This window comes from Trematomus bernacchii, unplaced genomic scaffold (genome assembly GCF_902827165.1).
Source record: "Trematomus bernacchii unplaced genomic scaffold, fTreBer1.1, whole genome shotgun sequence".
Taxonomy (NCBI): Eukaryota; Metazoa; Chordata; class Actinopteri; order Perciformes; family Nototheniidae; genus Trematomus; species Trematomus bernacchii.
The window spans coordinates 1,721,703-1,745,048 of record NW_022987477.1 but is presented as its reverse complement, the minus strand read 5'-3'; the positions used below and the strand labels follow the sequence as shown (position 1 = coordinate 1,745,048).

Below are 23,346 nucleotides of genomic sequence, written 5' to 3'. Positions count from 1 at the left end.
ACTGATATACACCTGAACATCAGCAGGAGAGGACTCTTTAAAGTAGAGACACTACATACTGATATACACCTGAACATCAGCAGGAGAGGACTCTTTAAAGTAGAGACACTACATACTGATATACACCTGAACATCAGCAGGAGAGGACTCTTTAAAGTAGAGACACTACATACTGATATACACCTGAACATCAGCAGGAGAGGACTCTTTAAAGTAGAGACACTACATACTGATATTAACTTTGAAATGCAGAATATGTCCCCTTTAACTGCACCACTGATAATATTAATCCTTTCTTTCACAATTGTCATATAGTAACAAAACAGCGATGAGTGAACTAACGCCTTCTGCCTCAGAGATGTGTGCCAGTGCAGCTAAACTCCCTGCTGATCTTTGGCTCCATTATTTTCTCCACTCAGGCAAATGCTTGGCAGAGTGGAGACGCTGCCAAGGAGTTTCTCTGTGGGAGTCACGTGCTGTGCTGCTGGACTCAAATCTGACTGAGACCCCATCCCTCCCCCTCCCCCCCTCTGGATCAGTGCCAGCAGAGCAAGAAGTACCACCAAGGTTCAAGGGGTCTGACACATTGGACCAGACAATGGTTTGGCTTCTTGTGTGCAACATACTGGATGGTTTGAAATGTTAACATGTGGTCTCTTAAGAGGTCCATGATTGAGCAAATTGTAGTTTTTCTTGCCATTGATGGGCTGCAAAGCATTATTTTACTCACCATAAATACAATTTCCTCTTTCATCAGACCCTATATAATCATACACACACATAAAAAAAATGGATTCAGCATGTGGGAATGGATCATTGATTTTATTGTTTGCACTCATCTTGACATTCTGTCAGGCACAGCGAGGAAACATGGCGGGAGGTGGCCGTATCCATGGATACAGGCTGGGGATGGCTGAGAGGTTGCAGGGTTGGGGGCTGCTGCTTCTTGGCAGGGGTCCCGCTCTAATAGAGGTTCTTCTGCACGTAGGCGGCGATGTACTTGACGGCCAGCATGGTCTCCTCGCATGTGGGCTTGATCTGAGACTCGGGCAGCAGGAAGCCGTAACGACCGGTGTCGCGCAACTCGAAGGTGTAGGAATACTTCACTCCCAGGTCGTAGGCCCAGTCGTCAGAGCCGCCGGCAGCGGGGTCTGAGGGCAGACACAGAAAAGGGGATTATTTAGAGGGATGATGATTTAGGATGTGTTTTCAAAATCTTTTTATTTGGTTGCTTGCAGACATGGCACTTTCAGCACATTAAACAAAGCACAGAACAATTTGTCTGCTAAAGGAAAGAAAAATACCCATCCCCTAATCCCCATTATTTCATGGTCACAGAAACAATTATAATAATACAAATAAATAAAATAATAAATACAATACAATAAATAACTCACATCACAAAGTCACAGGTAGCAGGAATACAAAAATAATTCACATTGAGTAGAATTATTTGTTTTCTTAGCACTAAATGTGCTGGCTCCGGCTTATATAGCAGAACTCCTCCAGCGCTACACCCCAGCCAGAGCTTTAAGGTCTGCTGACCAGCTGCTGCTGGTAGTGCCCAAGACCAGGCTCAAAACCCGAGGGCACCGAGCCTTCGCAGCAGCTGGCCCCAGGCTCTGGAACAGTCTGCCCCTCCATGTGAGGTCGGCCCAGACCCTAGGGGTTTTTAAATCATCACTAAAAACTCACTTCTTCTCTCTGGCCTTCTAGTTAGAGCGGAGCACGACTCCTGACTTTTCCCTGTATTTGATTTTTATATTTGCTGTTGTAAATGATTGTCTTCTGTTTGCTATCGCAGTAAAGTGATTTGATTGCATGTACAGCACTTTGGCTCGACCAAAAATCGTTTATAAAATGTGCTATATAAATAAACCTTGATTAGATTTGATTTGATACACAGAGTATTGGTCAATATGAAACCGGAAGAAAGAGAAGTATGGGACTCTCTCTCCGCGTCAGTGTCAGGGTCAGTGAGGTCATTTATAAATAACAGTAAGGGGTTCCAGGTTAGGATGTGTTTTAATACAACATGCAGCTGGTGTGTGTGCAGGACTTACAGATGGTTGCAGCAGCAGGTCCGCTGGTGTAGCGCGTCCCGTACAGACTGCGCAGAGCCGCAGAAGCTCCCTCAGCAACCTTCATCTACAACACAGAGAAGGAACAGATGTTTAAAAAAGATCATCAGAAGGTTTAAAAGCTTAGATATTAACCTAATATGTTGCTGAATACTTTGATAAAGCTCTGAACTACACTCAGACAGCATCAGATCACATGGAACATATGTAACTACTTGTTCTCCCGTGCTTTGGCAGACCACGTATGAGACGTATCGGTCTGTGGTTCTAAATTGGGGTTTTCTATTTACTATTTTGTTGTGTTTTAAAATGTTTTGACATCATGCATGAGGGTTTTCAGTCTGTGGCTATAAGGATGGTTTTATTGTCTCGTGCTTTTACATTAGTTTATTTTTGTCCTATCGGTTTTGTCTAAATGTAATTATGCTGCTTTTCTATATATGTATTGATGCACAGCACTTTGGTCAACTCTGTTGTTTTTAAATGTGCTATAAATAAAGTTGGATTGGTTAAGCAGAAAATACGTTGAGCAAAAGTACGTTTCATATATTTTTTCCTTACATTACATTTTTTTTTTTACATGTCACTTGTTAGACACTTTTATCCAAAGCGACTTACATACTCAATACTGTGAACAATCCGCACAGGAGCAATTTGGGGTGAAGTGTCTCAGGGACACAACGACATGCTAACTGCAGTGGGGTTTGAACCTGTGACCCCCTGATCCCAACACCAAGGCTCTATCCACTGCGCCACACGCCTCCACAATTACAATTAAAGGTCCAGATTTAAGTGGAATGATTGATCTAATAAAGGACCAAACAACTATTAAAATACAGCTGGTATAAGAACAGTAAATATATGTTTTCTTGCCCTCCAGCATCCACTATCCATGTCTTGATAAAAAAATACACGTTTTCGGATATTACAGAAAATAGTAAAAAGCTCCGGTGAGTTTGAACAGGAAATGAAACCCCCAGAGAAATGCCCAGGCAGGAAATGATATCTCTGGAGGAACAGATGAGTTATGACAGATCCCCGGAGTTCCTTTGTTCTGTGAAGTGTCAGAAGAGAGCTTTAAGTTATGAGAGAGAGGCAGAGACTTGTGATAGTGTGAGAGCTGGAGCAGGGGTGTGAGTGTTAACTGTATACCCCAGTGAGAGCTAAAAGAGCCATGAGAACCAGGCATGTGTGCGGGGAGGGGTGATTTGCAGCAGCTAAGTGTGGCCTTTAGGTGAGAGTCAGAATGGATTCACTTATATCCTTGCTTAAAGAGGCCCTATTATGCTTTTTGTAGTGTGTTATATTGTTTTTGGTGCATGTAAATGGTTAAGGCTCCCCCCCTCCCTAAATGCCTCCATTGGTCTCCTTTGTTTACTTTCAGAACATAGTCACATCTCTATGTAACATGTGCGCTTCTATTGGCTAGCTCTCCAACACATTGTACGTGATCGGCTAAAGGGGCGGGACATCTCTAACCTGAACATCAGCAGGAGAGGACTCTTTAAAGTAGAGACACTACATACTGATATACACCTGAACATCAGCAGGAGAGGACTCTTTAAAGTAGAGACACTACATACTGATATACACCTGAACATCAGCAGGAGAGGACTCTTTAAAGTAGAGAAACTACATACTGATATACACCTGAACATCAGCAGGAGAGGACTCTTTAAAGTAGAGACACTACATACTGATATACACCTGAACATCAGCAGGAGAGGACTCTTTAAAGTAGAGACACTACATACTGATATACACCTGAACATCAGCAGGAGAGGACTCTTTAAAGTAGAGACACTACACACTGATATACACCTGAACATCAGCAGGAGAGGACTCTTTAAAGTAGAGACACTACATACTGATATACACCTGAACATCAGCAGGAGAGGACTCTTTAAAGTAGAGACACTACATACTGATATACACCTGAACATCAGCAGGAGAGGACTCTTTAAAGTAGAGAAACTACATACTGATATACACCTGAACATCAGCAGGAGAGGACTCTTTAAAGTAGAGACACTACATACTGATATACACCTGAACATCAGCAGGAGAGGACTCTTTAAAGTAGAGACACTACATACTGATATACACCTGAACATCAGCAGGAGAGGACTCTTTAAAGTAGAGACACTACACACTGATATACACCTGAACATCAGCAGGAGAGGACTCTTTAAAGTAGAGACACTACATACTGATATACACCTGAACATCAGCAGGAGAGGACTCTTTAAAGTAGAGACACTACACACTGATATACACCTGAACATCAGCAGGAGAGGACTCTTTAAAGTAGAGCCACTACATACTGATATACACCTGAACATCAGCAGGAGAGGACTCTTTAAAGTAGAGACACTACATACTGATATACACCTGAACATCAGCAGGAGAGGACTCTTTAAAGTAGAGACACTACATACTGATATACACCTGAACATCAGCAGGAGAGGACTCTTTAAAGTAGAGCCACTACATACTGATATACACCTGAACATCAGCAGGAGAGGACTCTTTAAAGTAGAGACACTACATACTGATATACACCTGAACATCAGCAGGAGAGGACTCTTTAAAGTAGAGACACTACATACTGATATACACCTGAACATCAGCAGGAGAGGACTCTTTAAAGTAGAGACACTACATACTGATATACACCTGAACATCAGCAGGAGAGGACTCTTTAAAGTAGAGACACTACATACTGATATACACCTGAACATCAGCAGGAGAGGACTCTTTAAAGTAGAGACACTACATACTGATATACACCTGAACATGTACTCTTTAAGCTTTTGGAAACACCTTACAAGATGTATAATAAACATTTTCTATTATAATCATATCATACAACACCTGTTGTTCTTTTGATATGATGTTTTCTTTTTAAGACCTTCCTGGAAATCCTGGTCATAAATACATGTTTTAATGCATAGTCTGCATCTATTGAGTGTATAGATGTAACATAAAGTAATATATAACTTGTTGTCAATATTAATATACATAACTTTACTTCTAAAAGTTTGTCTGATCTCTATTGGATGCACACCTTTCCTAGAGACTGCATACACAAAGGCTGCCGCACTACAGCGATGCATGTGACACTATCATGATGGATAATTATAGAGACTGACCAAGCATGTAAATATAGTCAATCCTTATTCAGCAGTGAAGCATTATGAAGTACAGATTGTGTGTATGAGCAGATGGAGGTTGGAAACTATGAAAATGAAGAGCGACACGGTATCCATCTGAGGTTTGGCGGTTCGGCGTACTCTAAGTAAATGACGCAGAGTAAGCCAAACAACTTCATCAATCAGTATCACTGCCATCAGTAAGTGATGCTTTTCAAATAACCAGGATGACAGAAGCAGTTCAAGCTCTGCAGAGAAGTTCAAGCAGATGAAGACTCACCAGCTCGCTGTGGGTGGCAGCCAGCTCGAAGGTGTAGGCGTAGGGGAAGAGCAGCAGCTGGGAGTAGGAGTGCACCGTGATGTACGCCTTGATGGTGGACTTGTTCCTGCGGATGAAGTCGGCCACGTTCTTGGCCTCGATCTCAGACTCGGCTTTGGACCCGCAGTAGGTGTCGCTGCAGGGGTTGCTGGAGGCTCCAACGGCTGTGAAAGAAATGACATGTGGACATTTATTCTACTATTTCAACAATTAGACAGTTTATACATACGTGAGAAGTACTCTACAGCCTGTTGGTTAGTGTCTTATGTGACTCTGATGATGTCATAGTGATGTCATCAGGGTGTGTCACATATTTATAACAAAATGACTGCGTTAGAAATTGTGAATTTGAAAGACGTGGGTGTTTCTTAAGAAAGATTCTCCCGAGTTGCATTATGGGAAATGTAGGATTCAAAGGTATTGAGTGTGTGGTGCTTCAATTCAAAATATCTTGGCCTGTGGTGCTTAGATTTCGGCCATTTAAAAATAAATCTGTTCCACAAACACCCTTTAACCTTATGTTATGAAATATAAACTTAAGTCACATGAGTGCCTCTTTTAAGAGACAGTATATCCATGTATTTGCTACACTTACTGCACCAGCCAGCGTTGAAGTTCCTGTTGGGATCGGCACCGATGCAGCTGGTTCCGGATATCCTGGAGCGAGTCTTCCTCCACATCCTGTTCTAAATTGCCCACCAGAGGACACAGATAAATTAGTTGAACAAGCAGTTTACAAATTCGGGAATTATTTAAGATAAACAAGGCAGAATGGATTTGGAACTTACGCTCTTGTGGGTGTAGTCGTAGCCATCGACGTTCAAGACGGGCAGCACATAGACGTCCATCTCGTTCAGCAGGCTGGTCATCTGAGAGTCACTGCCGTAGGTGGACAGAGCCTGAGTGGAACAAATATATGCTGTTATCCAAGATTCAGAAGCTTTATTGACATATGCATAATAGCTACACCATAGATGATAACAATAAAAGACATTAAAGGGCTCCTATTATACTCTTTTTCATCAATATATTATAGGTCTCAGATAAAAAAAAAGAAGTGGATTTTGCATAATAGGTGACCTTTAAGTCCTCCATCAATGCAACATACAATATGTTCATGATATAAGAAGATGTAAAATGGTGCAAGAAAGTAGTACACAATAGTGTGTCCAGGTGTCCTCCTTACCTCCTTGACGAACCACTGGCAGAAAGCAGGAGAGATCCACTCTCTAGCGTGGATACCACAATCCATGAAGATAGCGGGCTTGACGGAGCTGGACTTCTTACCGAGCTGTTGGTGTTAAAAGTAATGGTTAGACATTTTCTAACACACAGGATATGTGTTCCTGTAAAATAGCCTTTTTTTAAAAAAATTGTATTTATTTGTAGGCATTGAATTTGAAATGCTATCAAGCTTGATACATCCCTAAACTTTATATAATGTACGAATAATATATAACTCATATCTTGGCACACTACATTCATCTTTCGTTATATCAGACTTATCTTATATAACAGATAAGTCCTGAAATACCTTGAGGAGGGTCATGGGACGTCCCTCGTAGCTGTTTCCAATCGTCTGCTTGCTGATCAGATCAGAGTTGGAGGAGGCCATGGAGTTGATCCAGGACTGGACCTGAAATCAAAAGAGGAAGCAAATAAGAACAGGAAGTCTAGTTGTGGTGGAGATTGGGACGATTGATCCTTTTGTCCTCGTACTTTGTCAAAGCTGTTGTACTTGGTGTAGCTGTGGGTTCTGGGAGAAGGTCTGTTGTCGATCTGGCCTTCAATAGCAGACTGAAGATCCTCAATCAGGACCCTGAAGGGGGATAAGTAAAAATACAATGTGTTTAAGGTCACCTATTATGCAAAATCCACTTGTTCATGTCTCTTCTACATCAACATGTGTCCCCTCTTCTTCATGTCTCTTCTACATCAACATGTGTCCACTCTTCTTCATGTCTCTTCTACATCAACATGTGTCCCCTCTTCTTCATGTCTCTTCTACATCAACATGTGTCCCCTCTTCTTCATGTCTCTTCTACATCAACATGTGTCCCCTCTTCTTCATGTCTCTTCTACATCAACATGTGTCCCCTCTTCTTCATGTCTCTTCTACATCAACATGTGTCCACTCTTCTTCATGTCTCTTCTACATCAACATGTGTCCCCTCTTCTTCATGTCTCTTCTACATCAACATGTGTCCCCTCTTCTTCATGTCTCTTCTACATCAACATGTGTCCCCTCTTCTTCATGTCTCTTCTACATCAACATGTGTCCCCTCTTCTTCATCAACATGTGTCCCCTCTTCTTCATGTCTCTTCTACATCAACATGTGTCCCCTCTTCTTCATGTCTCTTCTTCATCAACATGTGTCCCCTCTTCTTCATGTCTCTTCGACATCAACATGTGTCCCCTCTTCTTCATGTCTCTTCTACATCAACATGTGTCCCCTCTTCTCTATGTCTCTTCTTCATCAACATGTGTCCCCTCTTCTTCATGTCTCTTCTACATCAACATGTGTCCCCTCTTCTTCATGTCTCTTCTACATAAACATGTGTCCCCTCTTCTTCATGTCTCTTCTACATCAACATGTGTCCCCTCTTCTTCATGTCTCTTCTACATCAACATGTGTCCCCTCTTCTTCATGTCTCTTCTACATAAACATGTGTCCCCTCTTCTTCATGTCTCTTCTACATCAACATGTGTCCCCTCTTCTTCATGTCTCTTCTACATCAACATGTGTCCCCTCTTCTTCATGTCTCTTCTACATCAACATGTGTCCCCTCTTCTTCATGTCTCTTCTACATCAACATGTGTCCCCTCTTCTTCATGTCTCTTCTACATCAACATGTGTCCCCTCTTCTTCATGTCTCTTCTACATCAACATGTGTCCCCTCTTCTTCATGTCTCTTCTTCATCAACATGTGTCCCCTCTTCTTCATGTCTCTTCTACATCAACATGTGTCCCCTCTTCTTCATGTCTCTTCTACATCAACATGTGTCCCCTCTGTGTAAAGAGACTCTGAAAGTTTCAGGAACAAAGATTCTCTCTCTTTTTGTCCTGATCCATTTCTATAAAAACCTGTCTGAAAATGAGCTGATCAGATTTTGGCCACTTTATGATGTCATAACGATGTTTTGTCTTGTGTAAGACACCTTATCACCTGAATCTCCTCCTAGAGCACCATTGAGTTCTTTGTAACCAAATCTCTCTCAGAGGGGCGTGGGGAGGGGCTCCTTATTTTCATCTAAAGTAACAGACAGAGAATCAGCACTTTTGAAACAGGGCTGAAACAGAGGGGATTATGGGATGCTGCAATGATCTGTTTGGTGTTTCAGCCAATCAGAGACATGTTCTGTATATATCTGAGACCTGTAATATATGGATGAAAAACAGTATAATAGGGGACCTTTAAAACATGCGTCCAATGGAAATCAGATATGAATGTATTTTGCATCTCTATCCGGTGACCTACTCGTGCTCCATGTCGTTCTGGTGCAGGATGGTGGACACGATGTCCAGGTACATGGCAGGAACATGGATGTCCACATCGATGTCGATGGTCACCAGCTCGGCGTTCTCGGGCCTCCAGAAGTCCACCTGCAGATGGCGCCAAAGTCAAACACTTGAGTATGTTGAGATATTCAGATAAAAGATCGAACATTCAGTCTTTCTTTTGACCAACTGTGATAAATTGAAAGACATTCTTATCGTAAAGGCACATTAAAGGCAGACAGTATTTGATTTAAGTGGAATTGACACAAAAATAGGTCCACTTTAGCCTCTTGCGCCATTATAAAACCAATTAAACCCCTGCAGTGAGTAAAGATAGTGGTGTGAGGTGTGTGAGAGGAAGTGCACCTCGATGCTGTTAGCCAGGTCCTTAATGAGGGTCACATGTTCGTCAAGCACGGGCTTCAGACGGAAGACTTTCTCTCTGTAGATCAAAAAGGGAGAGAAATAAATACATAGATGTGATTCACTGTACCTGTAGAAACTAAAAGGTAATGGCCTTCCAAAAGAATGAGCGAGGTTGTTGGTAAGTGGTTTATTAACTGGCACTTTAAGCGTTTATATGAGTTTTTTCACATAATCACTTTCTATTTTCAAAAAATGTCACTAAATGGTTTGTGTTCATTGAATTGCTCCTGCGTGAAGCTACTCCAAGGGTTTCTGGGAGGCCTTAAAGCACTTTAAGGGTTACTTGTTTAAACAAAACTGCTCAAGTGTCTTTGGGGTAAATGCATATGTCATAGCGTGCAAAAAACGTTCTTAAATCAGGGTATATGCAGGAATCCTGAAGTCAAATGTAAAACCTTTTAAGACCTTTTCTAAGACCCTTTCCATACATTTTAAGACCTCATCGCCACTTTGAGTTTTAACCGGTTACCTTGGCGACACACTTTACCTCACATTGACTATATACAGTATTGATTGTCCTTCCTCCTTATCTTCCAACCATTTGGACGCAGACTTGGATTTCCCCATAACGATGTTGTTTAACAACCGGCGTAAACGGACCTTCGCGCGCTATCAAGCAGTGAGCGTGCAATGTCCTGTTCAGATGACGTCAAATCCAACGGGACGCCATAAATAAACTACACAGAATCACACTACACACCTACGCAATGATTACATTCAGGCAAACTGTAGAATACCTCTTTGGACAATTTATATACTTATTGGAAACTAGCTACAAAATGTAATACCTTGGAAAATGCCGTTTAATACTTTTTAATAGCCTTAATTTTCCTTAAATTGATTTATCAACTTTCAATACTTTTTAAGACCCCGCGGACACCCTGTCAATATAAAAAATCTAATGTTTTACCAATGGCCAAAATTTGCACCCTTTCAAAAATAATTGAGTCTATACATTACTTTGTTGAGATTAGCTAAAATCCTCTTATAAAGCAGGTCGTGACAGTATGCCATCGTGATTAATGGAAAGGCATGATTAGCACTGTCATATAAGCCTTTTACAGCAATAGTGTAACACATAACTGACATCAAGTATATTCTGTCTTTAAAAAACACTAGAGATTTACCCCTCGAAGCGAGTGTTGTCAGCCAAGGCAAAAGCCACCAATCCGAGAAGCAGGAGGACCTTCATGTTGTCAGTGAAGTTGAACAGGTCGCTTCACAGCATTTTATATCCCCGACCTGCCGCCAATCCACCAATCCCCATCTGTGATGAAGCCAGGTCGCACGTCCTCCCCAAAAAAAGCCACCTGTTGCTGTTAGGAGCTACGTGGAGGAACGAGGGCCCGCACCACGCACAGTCAATCATTAATAGATGCTGATTAGGGGGTTACTTGAATTGAATTCCTACTAAATACTTAGTTTAGAAATGAAAAACAACAACTGAGTACTGTGGATTTTTTTTCATTTTATTCATATATTCACAAACTGTACACTCAACATGTTTAAATACCACAAAGACAACCACCAAAATAAATTGACAATGATCACGCTGCCTGGAATGTTTGTGTTTTTATACAGCATGTTTCTCCCAAGCTATAGACTACATCTCAGCATTATGCAAACACTTAGTTATCATAATCAGTATGTAATCAAACTTACATCACATTTGTGTACACCAATGGTTCCATACACAGCTACTGGCAGAGTATGCAAGGTGGTTATTCTTTCTAAGCTTTTGCATCTTTGCTGAGCTCTTGATCACTGCTCCAACGTGTGAACCTGCTGAGCACACAGAATGTTGCAATGCATGCATATCTTATATAAATAATGGGATAAGCCATCTGTAATTATGTATAGTCTTTTCTAGCCTTCAAAGAGTTAATGCCTGGATTTCTGTGTCATTTGTTTTACAGGCTTATAGAGAAGCATTTGAGTGTTGTGTGACATGTGACGAGTAGTAAATGTCTTACAGAGGGACATGAATACAACATTGAAAGCATTCTGCATGGTTCAGTGCTTTTGAATACAGTTGGGGTTGGAGAAGCATGGAACGTCTCCATCCCCGGCCCCTTAACCACAGACCAGAAGAGCGGGGGAAAGCGAACTTGAACCCACTTTCTTTTCGTTTTGTCACTTAACGTCAGAGGAGGACTTGCTTTTGGACGTGAGGCTCAGTGCTTCGGATGCCCGGAAAGAGAGGGCGCTCATCTTGGAGCTGATGCTGGGGTGCTGCGCGGTGGAGACGCTGGGCGAGCAGCGCAGCAGACGCAGTAAGTTTTTGCGGAAGTTGTGCCCGACAAAGCCGTACACGATGGGGTTAACGCAGCTGTTGAAGAAGGCGAAGCAGTTGGTGAAGGGTATGGCGGTGTCGATGATCTCCAGGATGGTGCAGTTCTCCACCAGGGTCAGCTGGCTGATTACCTGCATCAAGTGAAACACCTGATGGGGCATCCAGCACAGGAAGAAGGCCAGGACAGCGGCAGCGAGCATGCGCAGTACCTCGTCGTCGCGGGAACGGGAGCTCTTCTGGATGTGTCTCGCCCCCACCAGCGCCCGGCCAATGAGGCAGTAACACGTGATGATGATGATGAAGGGCACCAGGAAGCCCAGCAGGCTCTTCATCAGGCTGATGGCCAGCAGGGCCTCTTGTATACTCAAGGACCTTTCCGTAGGATGCAGAATGCCACACACTTTGCTGTGGTTTGTGAAGTCGTGGACGTCCCTGGTCAGCGCCGTGGGAACACTGAGCAGAAAGGCGAAGAGCCAGATCACCACACAGGTGATGCGAGCGTACACTACGGTGCGCAGCATGCGTGATCGCATCGGGTGGACGATGGCGAGGTAGCGGTCGATGCTGAGCGCCGTGAGGATGAAGATGCTGGTGTAGAGGTTAAAGGTCGCCAGCCCGGCACTGGCCTTGCACAGGAATCCCCCAAAGGGCCAGTTGTAGCCTGTGGCGGTGTAGGTGGCCCACATGGGCAGTGTGATGAGGAACATGAGGTCAGAAATTGCGAGATTGAGCACCAATATGTTGGCCACCGTCTTGAGCTTCATGTAGGAGTAGATCACAGCCACAACCATACTGTTCCCCACGATGCCGATGACAAAGTTACAGCCGTAGACGATGGGTATCAGGGTGAAGATGAATGTATGGCTTCCAGACATGCCGCATGTCAGAGCTAAGTCTGCTGTTATATTCTTCATTTTCCCTTTTTAGTGCCAGATCCTGGGACTTTTTAAACAGAGGGGCCCTGACGGCAGGGGGCGTCTGTGGTGACTGATACAGGCCTTGGGCGAGGGCCTCAGCGAGTCCTATAAAAGAAAAACACAAAAATGTCACAGGCAGTCTATTGGAAGAGCCGTCATTACTGCTGGCACGCTCCATAAACGCTAATCCACACAAGCACCAATGAAAGTGCTCACCCTACACCAGCTCATTAAAGACCTGCACATTAAAGCCATCCTGACGCTTGATGTTATTTCTGTGAAATAAGGAGCCATGAAAAACAGATGTTGTATGTTATTCAATATTCCAAAAATGCCCTTTGTACATCATTAATCAGACAGTCTGCATTCTGCCCTCCTTTAAACTGTCTCCGGGCTAATGAACGGCAACAGTAAAACAGTACAGTGTTTATGAAATGGCCCGTCCATCTGGGTGGACCGTCAGACCCGGAAGGAGAACGTTTATGCCTCGTGTTACGACCTGTGTTAATGAAGAGTGCATGGCAGAGTGCAAGCTTGGATACCAGCGCCATTAAAAACACTGAGGTACAAAGAGGGGGTTGAGGCTCCAGTCACTGTAAAAGACATGTCACGTTTCAAACCCTCGGTGTGCGGAGATACATTGTACCCAGCATGAGAAATTCTAATCAGCACACACCTAAACAAACAGGACAGCAGGGATTCGGCTCTGTGGAAACTTTGCTCTGTGAGAAAATCAAACCTGCGCGCTGGGGAGAAATTTGCCTCGGGGCTAGTTTTTGCTTCATTTGTACCAGCAGAATGTGAAACAGGAATAAAAACAAATCCTCTCTTTATGTTTAACGGCTTAGTGAGTGTCATTAGTGGCCCTGATGAAGTAATATTAGCATAATCCTCATATTCTATGACTATAGCGGCACAATTATGTTACTAATTACATGACAACATGTTTGTGGTAGCATTAAAACCACACAGATGCTCGGGGGAAAAACTGAATTTGGAACTCAGACGCTTAAAAATACAGATAGAAAAACGTATTTTTAGAATATAAAACAGACCTTTTTTTCTTTAATACAGATGAGAATTGTCACAATAAATGTGGAAATCCTCAGATTAGGAATTTCACTTTTTTTAAAAAGCTGACGTCTTGCCACAAGATGGCATTCAAGCTTCAAGGTTTTTACTCTTGTGAGCTGTGAACCCGAATTGAATTGAATTTGATCTCATGCTTTGTACTGGTGGGTGTCTTGTGCACTCATCCTTGGCTGAGATTGATATTGAAAGTGGATGAGATTGTTGTTGATGTTGGAAATTGTTGATGATATTGGTGATGTTAATGATGTCAGGAATTATGTCTTGAATGTCGTTGTATTATTGTTGAATTGTTTTAAGTGTCGGACCCCAGGAAGAGTAGCTTAGCAAAAGCTAATGGGGATCCTTGATAAACATAAATTGACATCATGTTGGAAATTATAAAACATATTTGAAAAAACATGCCATCCAGTTGCTGCTGTTTCTGTTACAGATCCAGCACTAATATTTGAACGCACTTTATAAATCCGTCCTCATCTGCATTCATATTGCCCTAAGGCTGGCGTTAAGACAGTCTGAGACCAGAGAAGTATTTTATCTCTCCGTCCGAGATCTCCTCATTTTCCAGCTGGATTCAGAGGGATGAAGTCTTTGAAAACCCCTGCGTGAACTAAAGCAACCACCCTATCATTTGCAGATGTGGGGATTGTGAGTTTGGAAGACGTGTAAGAGCCAAGGGCAACAGAGTAATGAAATATCTGTGCGTAGAAGTAGGTAAAGCAGTCATTGCACACCATACTGTACATGTGTTTTCATGTGACAATTCTGCAGTTAAGAGTTTTAAATATTGTTTTCACGAAGAGTTTTCATGACCACAAATGGGAACCACATACCTTTTACCATAACTGGAAATGCTGGCATGTTAAACGGCAGTATTTTTCCATGATGGCGAGGGGACGTGTGTGGGGAGTGTATATAAACAAGGCTGAAAGTTATTGCGGCCTATATATGTAAGTGAGCCCCGGTCATAAAGGTGAGGTGGCACGGACAGAAGGTGAGTCGGACGCAGGTGATTTCGTGAGCTCCAGCCTCGGGAGTGAGATGGCACATTACTGAATGACAGCCATAAACCCCGGGTGACCGCCGACAGGAAGGTAAACAGCTACTTCACATGGGACAAGCTGCATCCTCCCACAAGAAGACAATGGACTGTTTGCAAACACATAGTACAATAACATCTGGGGACAATTCTTGCTCCTCTATGAATACTACGTGAGCGACATTCTATTTCTAATCCTATCTCTGGGTATTTGAACGCAACCCCATTTCTGGAATCATGGGAATTTCTTTAAAAAGCTTAAACCACAGCAGAGTTGAACTGGATGGAGTTCCCATCAACAGAGCTATCTGAGGAATGAGCACCACCATCTGGCTGCCCATAGAGAGAGCCACTAAAATGTCTTCTTGATGGAGTTAATGATTTATCTCGACCCATTATGAAGGGAGGTTCATTTTAAATGGGAACACATCACCTCCGCCACCCACCTTGTGATCATCCTCGCGTTTCAGGAGTGATAGGTAAACAACGCTTTAAAAATGGGCGATGTGCTGCTTGATATCCAGTCTCTTTAGGTTCAGGTTCTTTATTTGTACCCGTATGTAGATTTAGTTTGCAGATTAGTTAGTTTTAAAAACAAAAACAGACAACATACACACCTCTAATAAAATAACTAATAAAAGTACGCCCTGCTCCGTCTTTGAATATGTTCAAGAATATCCGTTTATTCCTACAGTAGCTACCCACCACCAACAAGTGGCAATCTACTGTAAGACTAATGTGCTTAATGTAGAGTGATACTATGGGTTTAGTGCATCTTGAACGTATCCTCTTACAACTCACTTCCTCCTCTGTCTCATCTTTTACGGCGTCTCACTTCAGATGAAGAGTTTTTTAAAGTAGGTAACTTGACAAACTCTCTGTAAGTAACTCTTACATTTGATAGTGCCAGATGAAATTGCATCAATCAAACAAACTTGACGTTTTTTTAAACAAATATGTTCAGAGGAAAGCATAACATTGTGATTAAGCGCGTGTGTGTGAGTGACAGTGACAGTGCCAGTGCCCATGGTCTAAATGAGGACTTGACTTATTCTTCCCAGAGACGGGCTAATGGAAGCATTGGCATCAGTAACCATGTCTGTATTTATCTGTTTACAAAAACTGCGCTTTGATGTGCCTTCCACAATTCAACAGCACAAACTTTAACCTCACTTCCTGTACTGTATTTTAGGAAACACGCTGCCGGCGTTGACATAAAATGACAAATGATAAATCCTTTCATCTCCAGTTTATTTTCAATCATGGAGATAGTTTGTTCTCTACAACCGGAGGTCATATTAAATAACATGTGTACTGCCTCTCAAGAGGAACATTTATCTCGAACATACAGTAAGTGGGGAAAGTAAGAACCTATACAAAGCCTATGGTTTAAGACCCTGGTGTTGAGCAGCCACGACTCCTTTCCTAACATCCATTCTGCAGTATAACTCTATTTCTTCTTCTATGGTTAGCCCCAAGGCTGATCATTAAAACCTCAACTGTTTTTCTTCCCCCTGCTTTTCCACCGTTTTCTCCACCATCTCCTCATTTTCCTCTCTACCTCCAGATTAAATTCTTCATAAAGTGAGCGAACAGCTACTGTTTATCAGGAAGTCCTCTATGGGGAAATGAGACAAAGTAAACTTCACCAAGGACTCCATCCTTCTCTTTCGAATAGTCTTAAAAACATGAACTTCTGGACTTTTCTACCAGCCACAGTGCTGCAGGATTTGTTTAAAAGGCTCTGCACACACAGGACTTTCACATGAACAAGTTGGACAAACATGTGACACAGATCAAGCCAGTGAAAAAATATAGTATGACGTTTTGTTCCATGCATTTGTTCGTGTGCGGATTTACGAGGTTATATCAGCAATTCTCAACAAAAGGGCTATTATAACAGAATATAGGAAACCCCTACAATCTGAGAGAGAAGCTATAACAAAAAGTCACATTTCAAGAGTTTAAAGACTTAAAAATGTGTTTAAAAAGTTGTTCAAACATCTTCTTGAGGGTGAGGTAATGTGAGCTCTTACCTGTGGTGCTGAATCAGGAAGCTGTCGATGCTTTCGGAGCGGGACGGACGCAGAGATAGAGAGACCACCGCGGTGTGCCAGAGGCTGCCTCTGATTTAACTTAACTGGTGGAGCGAGACGAGCAGGAATACCGTCTGACACACAAACACACTCACACACCCCCCCCCCAACTCTCTCTCTCTCTCTCTCTCACACACACACACACTGCAATGATGAATGAATTACATCGTCAGATTGTCCTGGCCCATCTCTCCGTGCGCACACACAAACAACCACACACACAAGATGTTACACAATACCACCCCTCCTCCTCTCTACTCCCCGAGCACCACCCTCTCTCCTTAATGTCTGCTTTTAATCACTCGCTCTGTCTTTCATATGATATTATCTGACAGGTAGAGCTGATTAAAGTGCCAAATCTGGGGCCTGTTGCATAATCTTTCGAGGGCGTTTAATTTAGCATTACCGTGTAATTAACCACGCAGCACTTTGGTTAAACTTTAATATCTCAACCACCTCCCTTCTTCTTCTGCTCTTCTCATCCCTCGTCTGTTGTCCTTTGCACAGCATGAAAGGGCTTTTGATTGTGATTAGACCTGTCGCTGACACGCTGTATTAATAGCCGCCACAAGTTGGCCCTTGGCCTGGAGAGAGGGGCTTGGAGAGAGGGGAGATTGGCGTGGTGGAGCCGGACAGTTGTTGTTTGTCAAACGTTTGTTGAGTTGGATGTATTGTTGTGAAGGTATGTCACGGTGACCCAGCTCCACTAGTCAAGCTGGCATTGTTTCAGTGTGTGAGGGATGATCAATTCTTGGTAAAACTGTACTCCAAAGAGGTGCGATAAAAGAGTTTGGTGATTGGTGTGAAAGGGAGGAATTTGAAGCCTGACATTGTGTAATGTAAGATTTCTATTTTTAGCAACATCCATCACACACACTCCTTGGCGCTAAAGATATATCTTTCTCACCATTCTTCTGTTTCCCAAGGTGTTGACAAGTGTTGAGAAGTGGGTCACATCCTCACCTCTCCGCCTCATGGATAGTGATGGATGAGTCGGTGTGGCTGTCTTCTCTAAATCCCCCTCAGTTTCTGTGTCCACGGTGTTGACGGTAAAGAAAGCCATCACCTGGGTAGAAGACAAACAAGGAAAGAAAGGAGAACCAAACACTTAGTGATGAGTAGAGGTCCTGTTTGGTGGCTTTCACCCACTCAGGTGTGACGGACCCACATTTACTGAGCTGAATATCGGTCACACGGGGTCAAAAGGAAAAACGTGGAAAACTTTTCTGAAAATACATGACATGAAAATGCTCTTATGTTTTTATTCTAGTAAAGGTAGGTGTATTCGGGCCATCTTAATTTGGGTATCACTGTTCATTGGTTACACAGTATTTCACAAGCACACAATCTCCCTGATAACTTTTATACGTATGCTATTAGCAACAAGTTTCAAGGTTAGCACAATTAGCTGATTGGAGTGCATGCAGTCACACTATGGTAAGCATGGTAACTCAGGAGCTAGAAAACCTGCCTATGGGTTTCCGATAAGCAACAAAAAGGACGGTGTGTTCGTTATGTTCCACCATTGTAGGTTGAGGAAATACATTTGACTGCAAATATTAGGATCACATTTTTTAAATACGCACAATCATGAACTATAGACATGCACTATTCCTGCACCCAGGAGCATTTGAGGGTTTGGCGTCTTGCTTAAGGATAGCAGTGGAGGCTAACCAGTCTACACTCGGGACTTGAACCGGCGACCCTTCGGTTCCCAAGCCGAGTCCCTGCAGACTGAGCTACTGCTGCCCCAAAAAGATATCACTGGGACAAAAGTCCAACTTCTTATACCCGCTAATTATTATTTTGTTTTGTATTTTACAAAGTTGCCAGTGAGCCAAATGCTACCTCCATCCCCTAGCACTCTTGCTAGGGGATGGAGGTAGCATTTGGCTCACTGGCAACTTTGTGATTGACACTACACTTTGTCCAAAACAAAGGAAAAGAAACAGACCATCATGCATTTGTTTTTTCTCCCGCTGTTCTAAACTGGTACCAAGATTTTTGTTTATCGTTACACCCCTACTTTAAACCTGTCATTTTTCAGGAAGGGAGGGTTGCAGGGAGAAGGTCAGTATCTCTCTCTGCCTGAAGCTCAGCAACAGAGTCATTTACACCTCCAGGGGATTATGATCAGACTCCATTATGTCTTCAATTTCTGTGAATGATAAGAATCATCCATTAGGCAAATGTTATCTCGTTGGGTATCCTGTCACAGCAACGAGCCCCCGTACGGTATCACTTGCATCGTCTTGGTCTCGCTGCCACAAGAATTATCAACAAATCTATATCTGAGCCTCGGGAACTCTCAGGAAGTTAGGAGAGAGTTATGTATGAAGCAGCGAATCTGCACTGCATTTTCCACAAAACAAATAATTCTCAGTAGGGACAGGATGTTGTTGCAACACCCCGCACTACAACGTTGATTTACACTCCTCGAGAATAAGCTAAAGCAGATGTTGATTATTTTAAAATGGAGATCTGCAGATGGGAAATAAAGTTTTCCTATGGGAGCTTTTTAGAATGGACGGGTGGCGTTTAATTCAGGTTGCGGTCGGCGAGTTTACAGAGTAAAACTTTATGTCCTGGCAATAAATTCAAAACACATAAAAAAAGATCATTCTTAGTGTTATGCAATACTTAGGAATCTTATGCAACTGTAGTACAAATCCAAGGAATACAGCCAGAATACTGTATTGGCTAATACATCATTTCTGGGTGAGTTAGGAGAAATAGTACAAGGCTTTATCTCAAGTGTTAATTCCCTGGAGATGTGATAGTGGGCAATGCTTCTTCTAATCAAATCACTCTAACAAGATAAGCTGTTAGCACTTAAGCTGTGTTAGAATGAATTGATGAGCGGGGTAATTACTGGCAGCACAGAACACTGCAGGGAACGTCGGACCTTTTACACCACAGCAAAACAGGCACTTAAATGCCACACCATCACACAGCCACCTGCTGAAGAAAGACAATACTCTGTGAGGTCTGATGACTGAGCTTTGACTGTAAACTGCTCACCTGTATTGATTGAGAGTCATATCTTATACATGTATAAACAACATGTCGCTGTGTGGTTCACATCAAAATCCACATGTGCATTTTTTAACTAGGGGCCAACTTCATTAAAACAAATGATCAAGAACATGATATGCATGTATTCCTTCCCCACATGTTATTCATTAGTAACTGTTTGAAATGCAAGTTGCCAAACTTCTTACATAAGAAGACACAAATGTAAAAAGACAGTGACCTGCAGAGCTAGACAGGCTGACATGTTGTTTTAATGAGCATCAGTCTTTCCTCTACAATATGTCAATCTTGTACATGTTTTATGTCTAATACAAAACAAAACATTGCTTCATTTCTCCCAAATGAATTATTTCCCAACAGCAGACATTTGTTCTTGTCATAGCAGGAAACTCACAGGTGGAACTGATTACATTACAAACCATTATGTTCCAGCAATCACTGTAATGAAATGCAGTAATTAACGACATTAGATACACCTGTGTTTGACAGGACAAAAATGTTAGCAGTCCAACTTTACCTTTTAGGGTATTACTGAGGTTTTTGACTGTCTGATAAGAATGTAAAGATACTACACGAGAGGCACAAACCGGGGCTAGGTGAGCAATGATGCTAATTTGAAAAGATACGTTGAAAATAATGCAGTCAAGCTAGCTTACTACTAGCATTACTACATTAGTTATGTCGTGGCTTCCTTCCTTGCTTTCTATCCAAGCCACTTACGTGTGTTTGCGTTTCCTGAAAATAAAATAGACCTTTTACACATTCAAAGAAAACAGGCCTTTACAATAATCAAAATAAATCAAACAAAAGAGGCAAAACTCAAATAGAATAATAAACAACTTAGTTAGTCTTTCTTTCTTTCTAAGTATACGCTTCCGTAGCTTTAAAGGTAACTTCACGGTCATTTAAAGGTAACTTCATGGTAATTTAACGGTTAAAAACTGTGCCTCGAGGGCTTCTTTCTGACAGTTTGCCCATCTCTGTCTCTTTAGAGGAGGCGCCGTGGGAATTGTAGTCTTTACGTACTTGACTACAGAAATCACGGTGAGGTGGCCCTTTTTTATAAACAAGAATACTGGCTCTAACAAGTTAAAAGGTGCATTTTTTTTGCCGTAACATAATTTAACCATACAGTTTATGTTTATATATTGAAAATCTCCCTTTTCACAATAATGTGGTCAATAAAAACAATGTGGAGCAATGAAGCTAACTCCAAACTGCCACAACACTTAATGCTAATGCTAATGAAGCATCTCATGGCTAACGTTTACTAACCGTCGTCTTTCCGTTGCTTCAGGACGTCTTCACAAGAAAATAACTGCTGCTTCAGGGCCATTGAACTTCTTCATGTCTGTGTGTATCCCCGCGAAGCTACATTAAGGTAGGAGCTAGCTTTTTGTGCTTACATGTCATTTAAGCTGTTTATGTTTGGCTGACAGGCTCTCGGTTGCTTCCTGTCAGATGTGTTAGTGGCCTTAGCTCTTGATGACATGCAGTGTTTGGAAGTTGTGGAATGCTATAATATTTAGATGTGGCTGATCTATTAGGTATATTTGCATGATAATTGTGATGATTTTGCATATTTGTAAAATATGAATCATCTTGTGTTTACTTTTTGGTATTTGGATATTGGCAATATCCTCTTGCTGTAGGGAGGATTGTATTTAGGATGTAACCAGGGACTTGCTATTTAATACATAATACAGTATACCAACCAACCCTGCTGAACTGTATGTTTATGAAAACATTTATCAATTTAATTAGGCGCCTAATTAAATAAAATGGCTATGCTTAAATATTGCATTTATTATACAATGATGTTAGAATACATATATGCAGTATATGAGCCTCGTAGTAAAGATTTATTTTAATTAAGGGTAGCATAGTGGTTCAGTTGCAAATACTATTACTGATATACATATGGTGTGGGATGTTAAATAATATAACATGTGAAAATGAATGGACTCTCACGCTTTATGGAGACATAACAAACATACAGGACTTATTCCTTTGTCTCCTGACAGTCCCAAACACCCAGCGTACATCCATCACCTCAGATGGCCCCGCAGGGACCCGCCCAATGTGACTTTAACAAGCTTTTTATTTTCTCAGTGTGCTGCGTAGGTGTCATGGACAGCTCTAGCTCCAACCCTGCCGTCAAGGCTCTGAAAATATTTACTGCATCCCTCACACTGAATTGACCTGCCTTGTTATCGTGGTTGCCAGCCTGACTCAAAAAACTAGAGTGTGGCAGGACAAAGGCGTGTTTTTTCTCTCACATAAACTGTTTGTGGAAGTAGTCAGGAATACGTGTAGCACAACCTGTAAGCACACTGGTTTTGGATTGACCTTTGCCCTTCAATTCCTGCTTATCGTCACGGAAATCAGTGACCCACAGGGTGACTGTCAAGATGTAAACTTATGTAGCCGCCACACTCCTCTTGATAGGAGCTAACAGAGCAGATATGGCAAAGACAACAAAGTCTTTTGTACAAACAGGAAGCGTCCGAGAGTTCGGGGAGGAAAGTTGTGGGAAGGCCTGCAACGAGCCTCCTAAGAGTCACATTGTTTAGGTCTGAGCCCAAGGTTGCCTTTTTACATCGACACACAGAGAGGGATGGGAAAATACTGAGGGGGATGCTGAGGGAGGCTTTTCCTTTAGTGTAACCTCTCCCATGAATATTTTGATTCTCTTTTATTAGATCTTTGGAGGGTAGAAGGAGTCATTTGTACTTCCTTCCAGTCCTATGAGGTTTATCTGGATGCATTTTAATTTAATAAAACAGTTAGCTGTCATATAGACCCATTTTGCTTTTCTTACGGTTCAGCCGAAGGAGTTTTATAGACGAGATAACAGAGGAAGAGGTAATGCTGCCTCCAAGCAAGTCAGTAAATATGTTGCTGTGACGGTTTAGTCTGTGTATTAAAGATGTTTGTCATGAAAATCCGACAGAGATTACAAGAGCGTAAACAAATAAATGTGTCTAATGTTGTTTTATTCTAATAGTGTCTTGTGTGGTAGCAGCGCGGCGTCAGTATAGGTCTGTTAAGTCAAATGCATTTTACTGCTCTTGCGGTGTCATTCTCCATTAAATGTCAAGTAAATTCTTTGTGCGTACGGCTGCATTGTTTTGTTCTTGTGAAAAAGACAGTTTCACACGCACACGCACACGCACACACACGGGGTCTGGAACCTGTTCTTATCCCAAGACAGGCTTTCCTTATGTAAACAGCATGTGAACAGCATTGAGTTTTCTTTCTCACCCATGACCCTCTGTCTTTAAAAAAAGAGCCGCAACCAGGAAGGGAAACAAGTTAACCCCAATTAAATGCAATAATACAAATAGTAACATCAATTAAATCCCATCTAAGTTGTGTTTTCTACGTTGCCTCCAATATAC

At 42.1% G+C, this 23,346-nt stretch overlaps 2 protein-coding genes and 1 long non-coding RNA gene across 3 annotated transcripts; 1 reads left to right on the top strand and 2 right to left on the bottom strand.

Annotated features, from left to right (window-relative positions):
• Positions 1-803: 803 nt before the first annotated feature.
• Positions 804-10,703, bottom strand: cpb1 (carboxypeptidase B1 (tissue)). Its single transcript, XM_034149490.1, has 11 exons — positions 10,606-10,703; positions 9,419-9,494; positions 9,033-9,157; positions 7,272-7,371; positions 7,087-7,188; positions 6,739-6,843; positions 6,341-6,451; positions 6,148-6,238; positions 5,514-5,716; positions 2,064-2,148; positions 804-1,151 (listed from the first exon to the last, which is right to left on the bottom strand). The coding sequence occupies exons 1-11, from the start codon at positions 10,668-10,670 to the stop codon at positions 964-966; spliced, it is 1,251 nt and encodes a 416-aa protein (XP_034005381.1). The 5' UTR covers positions 10,671-10,703; the 3' UTR covers positions 804-963.
• A 223-nt stretch (positions 10,704-10,926) lies between these two features.
• On the bottom strand, positions 10,927-17,110 carry agtr1b (angiotensin II receptor, type 1b). The gene is made up of 2 exons (XM_034149498.1): positions 16,853-17,110; positions 10,927-12,793 (listed from the first exon to the last, which is right to left on the bottom strand). Exon 2 carries the CDS (start codon positions 12,683-12,685, stop codon positions 11,612-11,614), a length of 1,074 nt encoding a protein of 357 aa, XP_034005389.1. The 5' UTR covers positions 12,686-12,793; positions 16,853-17,110; the 3' UTR covers positions 10,927-11,611.
• Positions 17,111-20,436: 3,326 nt separating this feature from the next.
• On the top strand, positions 20,437-21,290 carry LOC117497539. Its single transcript, XR_004557429.1, has 3 exons — positions 20,437-20,541; positions 20,938-20,989; positions 21,243-21,290. It is a non-coding gene; the product is annotated as an uncharacterized LOC117497539 (long non-coding RNA).
• The last annotated feature ends 2,056 nt before the right edge of the window (positions 21,291-23,346 follow it).